General features: G+C 34.0%; 1 protein-coding gene across 1 annotated transcript; it reads right to left on the bottom strand.

Moving 5' to 3' along the window:
* Nucleotides 1–683: 683 nt before the first annotated feature.
* LOTGIDRAFT_114339 (hypothetical protein) lies at nucleotides 684–13,711 on the bottom strand (the record flags this gene model as incomplete). The annotated part of the gene is made up of 5 exons (XM_009052755.1): nucleotides 684–1,069; nucleotides 1,357–1,598; nucleotides 4,526–4,586; nucleotides 8,800–8,865; nucleotides 13,345–13,711. Coding segments are annotated over 5 exons (1,122 nt in total), but the record flags the coding sequence as incomplete, so codon positions are not given.
* Between the last annotated feature and the right edge of the window lie 1,475 nt (nucleotides 13,712–15,186).

Below are 15,186 nucleotides of genomic sequence, written 5' to 3'. Positions count from 1 at the left end.
TGAATAATTACTTTGTTTTGATAAATTCGATATTTTAATTAACAATATAATCAAGAACAGATCGATAGAACATGTTTATGAAAACAAGTCAGGCAAAGGTCACTAAATTAAGAATGTAAATTAATTACGGTGACTGTGAAATCAGAAGTTTGAAGTTAGAGGAAAAAACCTTCTTGTCTGAATGTGGAATTTTACCAAAAATGTTTACCATATAAATTATGGGATTTACAGGGAGACACCCATAAAAGTTTCAAAACTATTTGCAAAAGGAAAAATCTAAAGACAAACAATGTACGGTTGTTCTATTGGTGATATATTTCACAAGATTTTACCTAAGATGAAAGATTTAAATATCTTAAGAAGTCTGATTGGATTTAGTGACTGACCAATCAGATGAAAAGATGCTTAGGTTAACAAATTGTGAAATAGGCCTTCGGTTTTCGACCTTCAGCTAAGTAATGCCAGGTGTTTCTATTGCGATATGCAATGACTATAATGGGTCCATGGTTTAAGCTGATTCACACTAATTCACATTCATACCACATTGATATCATCTCTAGTAATCCTAATTCACATAATAACCGTTTGCCCTATACTGCATAATGTTAATATTGTACTGGTCATTCTAGTCTACTAGGAAATTAGTCTGTATTATACCAGTACTTCTATCAACTCACAACTCTTCAAGTGGAAACACACTTTTTGCCCATAATTCTCAGTGCTGGAACACTAGATAATTCGATGTCACTTCCGTTCTCGTTGTCGTCACTACTCTCGCGAGAAGAACTATTGCTATCTGATGAACTAGATAAGACTGGGTTATAAAGTCTACAAGGAGATAAGGGGGATGAACTGGAATGAGACACAACCAATTTCTCGTAGTCGTAAAGCTGCATCATGAAATTCGCATTGGGTGAGATGCTGTCACGACGTGATTTGATAAAGTCAAAAGCGTCTTCAAGTCCTACACATCGGGTGTACATGATATAGGCAAGACAGACGGTAGCCGATCGGCTAACACCTCCTTTACAATGAACCAGAATCTTTCCGCCATCTTTCTTTTCTTCTTCTACAAATAGAAAATAGAACAAACAAGTAAATAACAATTGATGTACAAGAGCTTCCGTGTCCAACAACTGAAGCAATAGTTTTTATTTCTGTCCATTTATACTCGAGTCGATTGTCACAAACAATTTAAAAAATAAATAACAAGTGCTCCTTTGTCCAGAAACACAATCAAAACCTGTTTTCTGTCAGTTATGTTAGAGTGTCTTCACCGAGTTACGTAGATAATTATTTCGCTTTAATTTCACTTAAAAAAAAATGCAATAATTAACATCAGAATAGTAGAATTACCTATGAATTGAATGGCGTCTTTGAACCAGAAGTGCAGATCTGCACTGGCAGTGTCCTCTACTGGAATAATCTTATACCGGAAGTCCTGGGGAAAATGGTTTGCACAGGAAGTAGAGACATTCAAAATGGCGGTTATACCAAGATCGAGAAGTTGATCTTTCATCGTTGAGTGTAAAGCGTCTCCAAGAAAGAGATAAGGCATCAATTCAACTGGCTGCGTCTGAAAATAGAAAAGAAGTGGTCTTTGAGTTTGTGTTCAACACTGTTGTTTTCGACTATACAAGGATTTCCCATTATTTTGAGTAAAATACTATTGCTTTAAGATTCAATATACAATCTACTCTTTTCGCTTTTCGAAAGGGAACAGCAGTTGCTACTTTGTTTTTGTTTTGTTTTTGTTTTTTATAACCAATTTAACTATATTGACTTTTATATTTGTTTCTATCTTGACTTACTTATCGAATTATTTATTGACTTATTATTTACTAATTTATATATCTATTTATATTTCACAGCTGTATCATCCCGTTACTAAAATTACAGACCAATATATCTGAGAATACCTTATAATTCTTCCGCAAGGTAATTACTGGATACTATTTTAAGTTCAAAACAAACAGGTGTTAACCACTAGATTCTCTTGTTTATGTAATTTGATAATATTATGACTTTGTTTTCCAGATTTCTTAATAAAACAGTGGTATTTATTAACTTTCCAATGAAAAAATAAAAGCCGTAGAAAAGCATTCTGTCTATACATATATGATTTTATTTTGAGTAAAATTCCTTCTTTGTCATGATAACCAAGTTCAATGTTTTACACTGAAATGAACCTGAAATCTTGTATTAAACACAATGGAGGATTAGGGAACAGATCATGAGGTATTACCACTAATGCTTTCAGGGAACTTTCGAGCTGTCACAAGGTACCTTCAACAATCGTTCCTGCCACCCACTTGGTCTCAATGTCACCATTTTATATTTGTATTTAAAAAAAAAACATTATATGTCCCTTCAATATATAAGTCCAACACCTTGTTCACATTAATAAAAATACAAGTTCAGTCGGGAAATTAGTCGAATACCTACATACTACTGTCTCGGTCTGGCCGTTTACAATGTAAATTGACAAGCAATACCACTGGGTAGAAATGGAGTATCTAAATGGCTGTGGCAGCATGGGAAGAAGAAGCTAATCGAAAGAGCAAGAACATACAGTGTACAATTGTGGACCTTCGAGAACACTGATATATTACTAAAACTAAAACGACTAGTGTTTCATCACGATTTTGTGGAACTCAAGAGTTTTGTTTCCACGTCAAGACTGTTAGACCACACAAGAATATTTAAATCTACTAAGTAATCCATACCAGATTTCAAAATAAATGACGAGATCTTTTCGGTGAACTTACAAAAAGTACATTCAAACAAACTTATGTGGATAATTCCAAAACCCCCCTGGCCCCAGAAAGATTACGTGGGTATTGAAGAGCATTTATATCTTCATTTTTCAATGGAAATTGCTCTAATGTACTTGTTAACGGCATCTCAGAGTGCAAATTCAATGTACATTCATTCGAGAGAAGACGGATTGAGACAATAGATTATCAAGATATATAAAACAATAGAAAACAGATAATGGTAGAAAGAGGGATTGAACTAGGCTTGTCAAGGATGTTTAAATATTTATATTCAAATCAATGAAAGAGAAGAATGACACAGGTTTAAGGCAATGGAGTTGTTTTGTTTATAATCATCCTAACAACTGGCATTATTCCTTGAGGAATTGATTTTCCGATTACAAAATGATTAACTAAATTGATGTATTATTCATATTATGATGAAATCACATTTTCATGGAAAACTGACCTTTAGCACACTTCATCACAAACTTTGTATAATCGAACTGACAACATGGAAATGTGAACTTTTTCACTGAAACATCGAAACTTTTTCATTGATCAATTGAAACATTGAAATTCTTTTATCTTAAAAATCAACATTTAAAGAGACAAGTAATCCCCAGGAAAAAGTGAAACTCTTCAATAAAGTGAGAAATGTACATGAAAAATTAAAACAGAAGTGAAATTCTATACAAGGTATAACTTGGAGACTATATATTTCATAAAAAAAATAGTCTGGACAAATGTACTCATTATTATAAAAGTCATGGAATTAACTACTCTCTAACACGTGATTACCGAACATTTCAAATCGAGGTCAGTATAGACTGGTACACAGGACTTTTACACGTGTTAACAGAATATTTCAGATTTAGGTCTGTATTGACTGCTATACTGGACTTTTACACGTAATAACCGAACACGAACACGATTTAGGTCTGTATTAAGTGATATACCGGACTCAGCGCCTGACGTTCAAGGTTGTCCAAGGCCGTGTTACATCTAACATTTAGTCAATGGGTGACAGGCATGTGATAAAGTCAATGACCTTCCCAATAAATGTCTTGCCGTCTCTTGTGTTGTTTATTGTGAAATTTGAAACTGATTTGTAACCAAAACCGATAAACTCCTACTTGAAAAATGAGAAATAAAATTTTGTGTTTTACTCATCTTCATCTTCAACTTTCTAATGAGAAATTATGCGTAAAAACCCCCCGTACCCTGGTCTGGTCTTTGCCCCCTTAACAATGTATCTTGCATAGTTCATATTCAACAATATGGAAAAGCTGAGTTGACAATTCACCATCAAGTTAGTGAAGCACACACCCGGCACATTACGAAACCTGTCAGTCGATTGCCAAACGTTACTTGTAATCATTAAAACGCAAGTCAGAAAACAACGGAAACATCAGTTGGCGAAATGAACCTTACATTATTTGAATACTGATACAGCCCTCACACAATCCATCAACAACATCTGTCAAGTACGTCTTGTCTTCCTACAGCACGTTAATATTGATGCATTCGGATGCTTTAATTTAAAACATCTTCCTACGCGTATGTCGTGCATGGCGGCCACTCAATCTCGACAGTGTAAAAATCCAGAAACCAGCCATCACAAAACCATCACCAGCGTCGTCTATCATCATGCAGTGGTGTCCAGTATGCTTCAACTTCCTACAGCAAGCATTATGAGCAAGATACTTTTGTTTTCTTCCTACGCTTATGTTATAGGTGACTGACGAACATTCTCGAACGTGTAAAACGTGAAACTGGCCTTTGAAAAACCACTACCAACGTCGTTCATTATTAGAAGAGTCAAATATGCTACAACTTCCCACGGCAAACTCGGAGGTGTAAAAATTTGTAACATTAAAGAGGAGGATATAAGGTTCGGCTGTATTCGATTACGTTAGATTTGAACAGTCAACTGGGATAGGATAAGTAATAATGTTCATTCATTTATATTGATGAAGATTAAATATAGGTCCTATAAATCATTGATTGAACGCTACCATTATTTGTAACAAGTTTGTTTACTGTGTAAATGGTTTTAATGGGAAGGAAGCAAATCGAACAAAGCCGGAAATGACGACACTTATTTGAAGTTGATGAGCAGTGTAAATATAAAAAATGCATTGTATTTATCATGATCCACTGAGCTTAGGTGAGAGCTATGGTGAAAACTGTGACACATTTTGACACTAAAGATGAAAACCTTATAGGGTTGGAGACAGAACGACAATCGAACGGAAATAGCCGGAAATGACCACAAGTATTTGAGATGCAATCAACTTCCGTAGATGCACGTTCCCTACTAAAGCGTAGGTGAGATTTCACGTAAACATGGAAACATATTTGAAATGAAAACCTCACCTTGGTATTATAGATTAGTAACTGAAACACGTGGCTTTATGATATCCTACTACAACTTTCAAACTGTGTATTAAGGATCGGTTAAAAGCTGTGATCACTGATTCATTGACCACAGCTTGTTACATAGTTACAGTTAGAATTGCTGAAGGCGTTATAAAATTTTAAACCGTTACAGGTATGATCTCTATGTCCGTATAATGAAACGAAATAATGATAATAGTTCATTCATATCCTGATACATGGAATATTCATCGTAAGATGTTGGGAGTAGGGTGTGATACCCGTAGTTTGAAAGAGAGAATCGACGATTCTACAAACAGAGTGACATCAGGTGTTTAAATGTCAAAACCATGCCATGGCATTAAACCAAATGCTTCTTGTGATCGATAATAATATTTTTAAGGAATATTTTTAATATGTCACAATGTGATGTTATATAATAGCATAATAAAACCAAACAACATTTTGTAAAAATAATATAAAGACATTGCGGTCAATAAGAGGTTAAAAGTTGTTTATTTTTCCTCATTTGACCCAGATTGTGGTTAGATCATGTGTTTCTGTTCACCAATTTCTGTTTAAATTCGAGTCAAAATTGATAAAATAAGTAAACACTTGCTCTCTTCTACTCAAAAACAAACAAATCCGACCAAGTTGTCAATACCAGTACACAAATAAACTACTACAAAAACACACCTTCTAACCAATCAATAAAATAAACCAGAGTATTTCTCTTTTCCTTAGTGATATCACGATCAGTAGGTTCGATTAAATCCGGTCCTTGGCCTATCTATCAAACTCGGCTTCAACTTGTCAGACAAGCAGGTCTGGAAGAATTGTATAAGAGAAACGTCTAGTCTATCGGTTTGAAACTTTTTATGTAATTGGAAGCAGAATAGCAACGCTTTGTCGTTGCTTCATCGATTCAATCCCCCCTACAGTGCATTGTGTTCTCCCAATTTATGAACCCTTCAGGGTGAGAAAATATGAAATGCGTAAAGTTTTCCACGTGCAACAATGTATGTATACGCATGTAAACGTCAGTATTGTTTGAAAGAAATCCTGACATCTGCCCGGAAACGGATATTCGAAAGTGTACCGACTCATCACCTTTCCGTGTTTAAATGGACAAAATTTCCAGTAATAGTAAAACTCTTTCCGATCTATTGACAGTTGACCACTTTAACTCGGGTAATAACAATCTAATATTCAAAGTTTTTAAAATTAACAGAAATATCATCTCTTACAATAACTTAAAGTACGCGTATGCTCCGATTTAAATAGTGTATTTTTACATATCTATATTATAGTCTAAAAGCAAAGTTCAAACTGAATGTTATGGTGAAACAACATTTTCAAAATCTTTTATAAAGTTTTGAAAATTGGATTCCCACAGCATGCCTTACTCCTTCTGATGACATTTATTTAATACAAAGACCACAATCATTTCACAATATTAATACAAATTAATCCTTTAAGCGACATTTACGGGTAGAGATCACATTAAATAACGGGCTGATGACGATGTAGATTTGTTGAAACATTGTGTACAATAAAACTAAGGAGTAGTAAACCATAGAATTGTGTTGGCTTATTTAATACAAAGTAAGATATTACTGGCTAAATGGAGACCGTACTTTTTTTTATAAAGTGGGTACACACCTCCCCCCCCCCCCCCCTTTAATTAGAAATTTTTTTACGATAGTCACATCTTGTCAGCCCGTATACACCTCCATTTACAGTCGACAGCTTGTACACATGTAACAAGAGAAATGAGAGTGTCGAATGAAAGAAAAAGATGATGATGAATGTTTTTACTCTAAATAAAAACAAAATGTGAAATTCATTACGAAACGCCTGTCGACATGTCATCGATTTAAAAATACTTTCAAAATGTCTGTTGATGAGGCGATTTTGTTTAATGTGACGTGTGAAATGAAATTCAATTATGAAAATGAGAAATCCTTGGAGTACGAATTCAACTAAACAAATTAAAGGTGGTCGTGTTCTGTGGCATTCTCTCATACACAGTTGTCGGTCCTTGCGGTTCCTTTACCCTTTAGATACTGCAAGATCCGATAACTCTGTCTCTGAGAGAGTGGTTCTGATGATTGAGCATTAGCCTCAATTTCGTGTCTTCTCTTACGTCCGCGTCTTACTTAGTTTAAAAGCATGACAAGAAGGAACGTTCCCTTTAAACGGAACCTATCCTAATACTTATTGTTACATGGGAATGACAGAGAGTTCAGTTTCGGACAATGACTTTAATTTGATAGGTTAAATAATTAATGACATAATAAGGTCAAAGGTGAACCTAAGTCAGACCTAACATGAACAATCTTATCAGATCTGTATTCTTATCGCAATGGCTGAACTTTCAAGTGATAATGATATATGCATGATTAAAACGCATGAGAAGTAGAAGTATGATATATAAAGTATAATGTAAATTCTTTCTAACTAGTTTATAGTGTAATGTTCTATCAGCACTATATTTAACTTTAATGAAAAACCGGATCGATTTTCAATAAACAATGGCCATTATCTCTCATGGAGGTTATTGGCATAGGATTTTTTTTAAACTAGTAACAACAGTTTAATCATATTTATGGCTAATAGTTTATGCCGGCAACACTGGATAACTATTGGTGTTATCAAAATTCAAAATAGTACTTTAACATGATTGTTTAATGATAATGCAAAACAATATTAGTAAAAGGTCTAACACCAAAATTAGTTTAAACTGCTAGCTTAACAATTAGTCCACTCTGATTTTAATCACCCATTTAAAAAAGATTTCAAGTTGACCAAGTAGATACATAGAAGAAAATAGTATATTATTTGGGAAATCTTTTCACGTAAAATTTTCAACGTTTTTAATAATGAAAATTGTGCATACTGCAACTTTAATGTTGACAACACTAGGTAACTAAGGTAAACTTGTCCAAAAATAAATAAACAACTTTAAGCCCCAGGGACAAAAGGATCAATATCGTGATTGTAGTATCAAACATAAAGGCTTTGAACACGATCTTTGTCATTTAAAATGAGCCCGAAAGAGTCCGAACTAATAGTCAGGACACGTCGAACAGACTCCAGAGTTGCGATTGTGAAACATTTGGTGTATCAGGAAGAAAATATCACGAACGCTGATTGGTTCATTAGATAGTTGCCACAACAAATCAGATTGCTCAGAGATCAATGCTCAAGAATCATTGTAAGAGCAAAAAGAATAACCTTGATTTTTATATTTTGATTGAGCCAATTTGATAGTACGAGCGTCTTTTTTCGGACTATATCTAAAGGTAATTGGACTGATTACTGATATATCAAATATGTTCATATATATTAGGTTTATTGCGCTTAGTCCAGAAAGGTATTCTATCTGTTCTGAAAACCTTTTACAGCTGTAAGCTGTAAGAAACCGCATTCCTACGGGTGATCTAAGTTCAAACACAAACAATATCGGTAGGAATCCAAGCCATATACTCAGATTGCTAAATTTAATTGCATCGCGCACATTTCGGACACTCAACCAAGTATGATTTAATGAGGACACTTACCGTCATTCTAGCTCTTTTTACTTGTCTGTCATTGAAATTATCTGGGAGACTTCGACACAGTTTTAAAGTTAACCCTCCGAGATTAGAGGTGTGTGATAGACTTCCCAAAGGAGACGGATGAGGTGTGCACAGGTCTGGACATTCTTGTTTAAATCTCGTGAATCCACCTGAAAGATACAAGGAAAGAGTGTTATTAGATCGTTGTTATCTGTTTTAAAATCTAAAATAGTAGTTAAAAGTCATTCAATGTCAAGAGAAAATAGTAGCAATTCAAATGAAAAACGGAAGCTGCATGCCGGACGTTGTTAATCTGTAAAATCTTAAGAGATAGTTGGAAGCCATACACCGAAATGTTTCCAATGGCGATGGAAAATAACAGGAATTTAAACCAAATTTTTTTTTAACACGAAAGGAAGTGTAACATGGAGCAATTTTGCCCCGGATCATTTGTTTTTTTCCCTCTATATGGTCAAATGTCGTGCGTTTACTGAGTCCTATTTTTGTATAATTTTAGTATGGTCTCGCCTCATAGAAATTTGGCTGAACAGTAGAGGAAGCGGGTATAGACACAATATTTAAAAGAAACTTAATTTGTAGTAGAAATTGAATACGATCTTGAAGTGCAGATTTCTAAACATTACAAACACAGTGTATTGTTTAATTTTCTTGTCGAGTGGTTTTACAAGTCATTTCCGTTCGCGTGCTCTTCACGTGAGGTGAAGGTCAAGAGATCAGATACTGTTACCGGAAACATACCCAACACCGGAAGGAAGATTGGGCTTTCTATCGTTTTTTCTCAGGAAGTGTTTCCTGTCTAGGTCAGATTCCCAGACTAGTGGATTAACGATAATCCGGTTGTTTTTCAATCCATGGGATTATCGTAGAGAGTCGGTATCTTCAAAGCGGCTTTATATCTTGTTGATACCTGTCATCAACGGTTTCTTTTATCTTTCAAACCCGTTGTTTTCTTTTCTTGTTTGCTTACTATGTGACTTTTAGATGGTTGTTGTTCTGCCGGTCCTGTTTTCACATGGTGTTCGATGGGACTTGAAACTAGACAACAATCCGGGGTCCATTTCATATGCTGCAACGTAAGGTTTGCATCAAAAAAGGCACACCTATAGCATAGATCTTAACCCTGGCGAAAAGAGTTCTTAAAGCAATGACTTTTGTACATCTGATATAAGAACATACGTTGTGTAAAGTGTGCTCGATCGAGATCGAGAATTTATTCGATATAGAGATTTTACGTGAGAAAATTCAGAAATTGACAGAAGGGATAGACTACGACTAAGATCTATAACAGCTGTTCAGTACAATAGATAACTTCATTATTTCATTGTGTAGTACATTATAGGTATCTATGAAACTGTATAATAATATATAGAATAATATATTCATTAGCCTGCTGTAATTGATAGTCGATTTAAAATATGTGAATTATTCTGAGTTATTAACTGATATATTTTTTAAACATTTTACATTCATGTGCACCAAATAATAACATTGTTAATCAGAAGCCAACCGCGTGAAAATACCGTCAATTGAAATTCCAGTTTTGTCAGCAATATTTTCAGCTCTCTGTACGTCCAAGATACTAATTCGGTGGGTTTATTTGAGTACACAATTTAACATTTCATTTGCAAATTCTGAAACTAAAAAAACACTCAATTGTTTCATCGGATTTTGTTTAAGAATAAAACAATTGTACGCAACCTCTTCATTATGTTGAAATTCAAAGATGCCTTATAAATTTGACCAGTGATTATAATAAAAAGACTGTAATTGTACTGAATATAAGTTATAATTTATCTAGATATTGTATTTCGAGTCGATATGACTGGAAGGAGTAGGCCATCTACCTTGATACATATATAACTCTATTGTCACGTCTGCCAGGATTGGAGTGTAGAATCTCCATCTTTAACATCATTTTCAATCAATAATTCTATACATTATATAAATTTGATGTATACTATTATATTTTACTGTATTATTATAAAATATTAATCTATAATGAAAGGGGCACAGTCCTCTAAATATTCTTACAGACGTGGCACATGCGTGTACGGTCACAGAGGACGGGCGTATGTCATTTGTTATATATTAAGAATTAAATGGAATTTTTCGCGGATTTTTTTTTGCCTCATTGTCAGGTAATGTCCAACAATTTAGCGTCATTTATTCTAATAATAAAAAATATTCTCTAATCATATCACTGCATATTCAAAGTATATTTCACAATATTAGTTTAGTGAAAAAAGATTTTAAATTGATCGTGGTATTTGCCAAGTAATTTTTTAAATAAGAAATCCCACATAATTTTCAAGTCGATGAAACTAATTAAAATAACCCCCACCATCCTTAACACTCCCTAATTATTGATGTTCGCATTTTTGTATGCATCCTTGAAAACATACGGTACAAGAATGTCGAATCACGACGAGTAGAGTAGATACGTGTTCCTTAAGGATAAGCATTCCTAAATCTTAACGTCCGGAAAAGGAAAATATCCTGAATTGAAAGCCTTCTAAAATTGAAAATTGAATTCTCTCCCTTCCACACAAAGCCCCGTCTGATTGTGTTCGTCAAATGGGCATCCCTATATCCCCCCTTTCAGGAAAGTCCACATAAAACTCTTTCAATTGATATTATTATTAAAAACCATATCAAGCGGATGAAATATTGTTTAAAAGCTTGACAGATGAAACGTAAAAATAAAATAGTTGAAATATTCGTGTAGGTGTATATCAGTATGTATAGAGTTATAACCAGTACTTAGTATCTATCTATACCTACGTAAATAGTAGACTTTATCTATTCTGTATAGTTAACGTGGGAGACTGATACTACAAGCTATATTTATAACAAGTTCTAATCTCTTTCAAAATGTGGAATTTTATCGTTTTTCTAACAACCCTCAAATATGATATTTGTCGATTTGCCGAATTTTAATACTATTACTATTATTATTACTATGTATAAAATGTAACATGTCGAAATATTTGTTAACATTCCAAATTATCTTTTTTTTCAACTGAAGTAAATTGAAGAGTTTTACGTCTTCCTTTTCTGCACCTTAAATATATATATAGATAAAGTTTCTCCCAATCGGTTCTCAATGAGTTTAAACGATTATAACAATCCCGATTATGAATTTATCAATCAGTATATTAATACCATCCTGATGAGGGGTTACATAGCCACATACCTGTTACCCAATGCTACAACCACGGGTCCGACGCAAATACTTTTAGTATGAATATTTAGATATTTTGTTATCATACCATCATATCTGTTATTAAATTATCAGCGAGGCTAAAAATTAACTTAAAGTTCGAGTTATTTGATTGGTATCTCGATCGTATCTTTGGTTTAAAATTTGAAACGGCCCTGGTTTTTGTTCAACTGACCCATAGGATATAAAAAAGGGGGGAGGGGCGAAAAGATGTAGAAAATTTAAAAATAGGTAATATGTAAGGATTGAACCTTTGACGTTATTTACGTTTCCGATTGAAGCACCTTCAGGTTTTGTGAACAGTGTCAAGCGGAAACGAACTAATATAGACCATATCTTTCGGTTTAAAAAATATTCAATATATCATAAAGAAATTGAGCGGCATTCAGTGCGAAAAAAAAACTAGCTTCCAATTTCTCATCATATCTAACTAATAAACCAGCCCTTCCGCTTGTAGATCCTAGCAATTATGAATAAGAAAACGCAGCCTGGAGGCAAATAATGATGTATGAAGAAAAATTTGGTGGTAATTGGGGAAAGAAAAGGAAGATATTTGACTGGAGGCAAAATTTGTGGTTTATGAGATTTCTGATGAACACGAGCTTGTGAACTATACGTCTAGTTTTATGGTCAAACAACGATAAGTTATGTTGATATTTTTTCTATTGACCACAAGAACAAATACTGGTCAAAATGGGCCATTGACCGACTTGTTCAAGCCAAAACAAATAAACCGGATGGTTGAATGAATTAAGGTGAATTATATTTGACAAAGGGTCGATTGGATGGATGTTAGGCTACCCCCTGGTCCTATTTGACCACAGGAACAATCAATGAGGAAATTGACCGATATTAAGACACTACAAAGAACAAACACAATCGTATAGGAGTACATTGCCGTATTTTGTTGGTCAGAATATGGGGCAATACCAAGATATTGCGGAATATTTTACAGTGTAAAATCTTTTTTTTTAAATACTTTAGTCTCCTTTAAAGGAGATGTGATTGAAGTGAGCTATATCGAATGCAGCCGAAGGCCCAAAAAGTAGGGCCAACTGCCAAAATCAATTTCCATTTGTTGGCAATTGATGTAAAAATATTGTTTGAATTCTATTTAAATCAAATGCATGCGTATGTATTATTTGGCAATAAGCGTTTATTTGGACAGATCTTATATTCTGTTTTATAAATATTACTTCTGCCAATAAATGTATCAGAAAATATAATTAAGTTATGTAAACTCTCCAAAAGGGATGTTGAGTTGACAGATTCGATCCTGGCAGTCGTGATTAGCAAAATAAGGTATTAAAATATGCAAATCATATTTTGCCAGCAAAGGCACTTTGAGACGTTAAAATGATTATAGAGACCTGTTATATTAAAAATCTATAAATAAAATGCCACAAACCTGTTAAGATCAGAATTTTCTTATTTCCAAAATATCGAACCATACTTTTATACATAAGATTTAAGTCTGTGCTTCCATTCGACGCGGTTAACTGGTCGGAATCCTGATCATACAATATCACAGTGGTTAAATTCGGTCTGGATAAACAACACTTTGCTTCTTTGGACATAATAACATCTAATGGAAGACATCTCGGATTCCGTTTTTTCACCAATGGTGTACAGAACACGTTCACGGATGTTAAAATTCGACTTCTGTTAAAGTGAATAAATGATCTACAATCTACGAGTTGAACTAAAGCTGTTTCAGTTTCCAGAATTTTTTCCAATCCAAGAGGAGATATGAATAACGGTTCCATGTTGATCTGCTATGTTAGAACTAATGAAGGAAGAACGCGAGACCTCTCCACCACTACTACTCGGCCAGAGATAATCGACCTATTTCTACTCGCCGTACGATCGATTGTAGCACGCGCCGTCTATTCATTCACAATCCCGTATCCTGCCTGTCAATGTTAACCTTTAACCCCTATCTTTGTTTGTTGTTATTTCTCAACCAATCAGAAACAAGAACATCACTAATTTGCGGTTTTATCGTGGCGTCTTTTTGCGCATCATAGAAAATAGTTCCTTTTGAAAAATTGTGATAATTTTATTAGATTGCTGATGTAAAGGGGTAATTGAACGCGATCTTTTTCAAAGACCAGCTGCTCTATCATTTTTTATCAAATTAACAAGTTATCATCGCAGCTCATGAAAACTAAAGTGTTTAAAAATATTCATCCGATACCAAAATTGGTAATGAATGGAAAAGGTCACGTGAAAGTCATGGTAATTAAATTGTCGACTTGGGTTTTATGAATGAGATGAAGTGAGGCAATCAATCAAAATATAAAACATGTTTTTATCAATTATCATCTCCCATTGATCTGTAGACCACATGATTATAGTTTCTTTACCCATATCTTGTCATTTAATTAATATAATGAAATAGAGATTTACGCCGTACACCTTTGTAACCTACTGTGAAAATGCATTTGAAATAATTTTATGAATCGAAACGCTCGTATCAAAAACTTAATGAACAACTTCGATTCTTATTAAGATTGAAATCATATCATTAATCGATTCTCTAATATCGGAAAATGACTAACCAATGCGATTACATAATCGTAGGTTTTGGTCGTAGATCAAAAATACCTGATGTATGGGATCCATTGCAGTCTACAGGAGAGACACGCTCATATCAATCATACGGATGGTTATATATTCCGAGCTAGATATTATACAAATTCCAAGTTTTTCAACATGAAAACAATTGATAGTAAGCGGCAACTAAATATATCGTCAGGGTGCTCAGATCGTACTACGATTTATCAGATTCTCTTAGTTGCTGTTAGTTGCTAGAAGTCGTTAAGGTGAAAATCCTAACACGTGCTTTTAGAATGGCCGACTTGGGTCCCTCTTATCGAACTGTTTCAAGGTCAATCATCCATTGATGAGGCAAATCCGTATTGATTAAGAATTCATGTCAACACAAGTAGCATATTTTCAGATTCATGTTTCAGAAAGATCATCCATCTGAGAAGCTGTCAGGGATCGTTTCTCGTATATTGCATCAACTGTCTACCTGTTACCATGAATAAATAAAATTAAAAACACAGTGATTTTTATTAATATTTATATCCATATATGGTAATATATTCATAACTAGGAATACCTTTATATTCTCGTTTTAAGAGATTTATGAATTGTATATTTCCTGTCCTCGTGGGTTTCTAACTAGCAATAAATGAAATGTATTTTTAAATAATATAATAGAGCAATAGATATTCAATATTTA

The sequence above is a fragment of the Lottia gigantea genome (genome assembly GCF_000327385.1).
Source record: "Lottia gigantea unplaced genomic scaffold LOTGIsca_19, whole genome shotgun sequence".
NCBI classification, from domain to species: Eukaryota; Metazoa; Mollusca; class Gastropoda; family Lottiidae; genus Lottia; species Lottia gigantea.
Note: the sequence above shows the minus strand (reverse complement) of the source record. Positions and strands in the feature narration are given on the sequence as shown.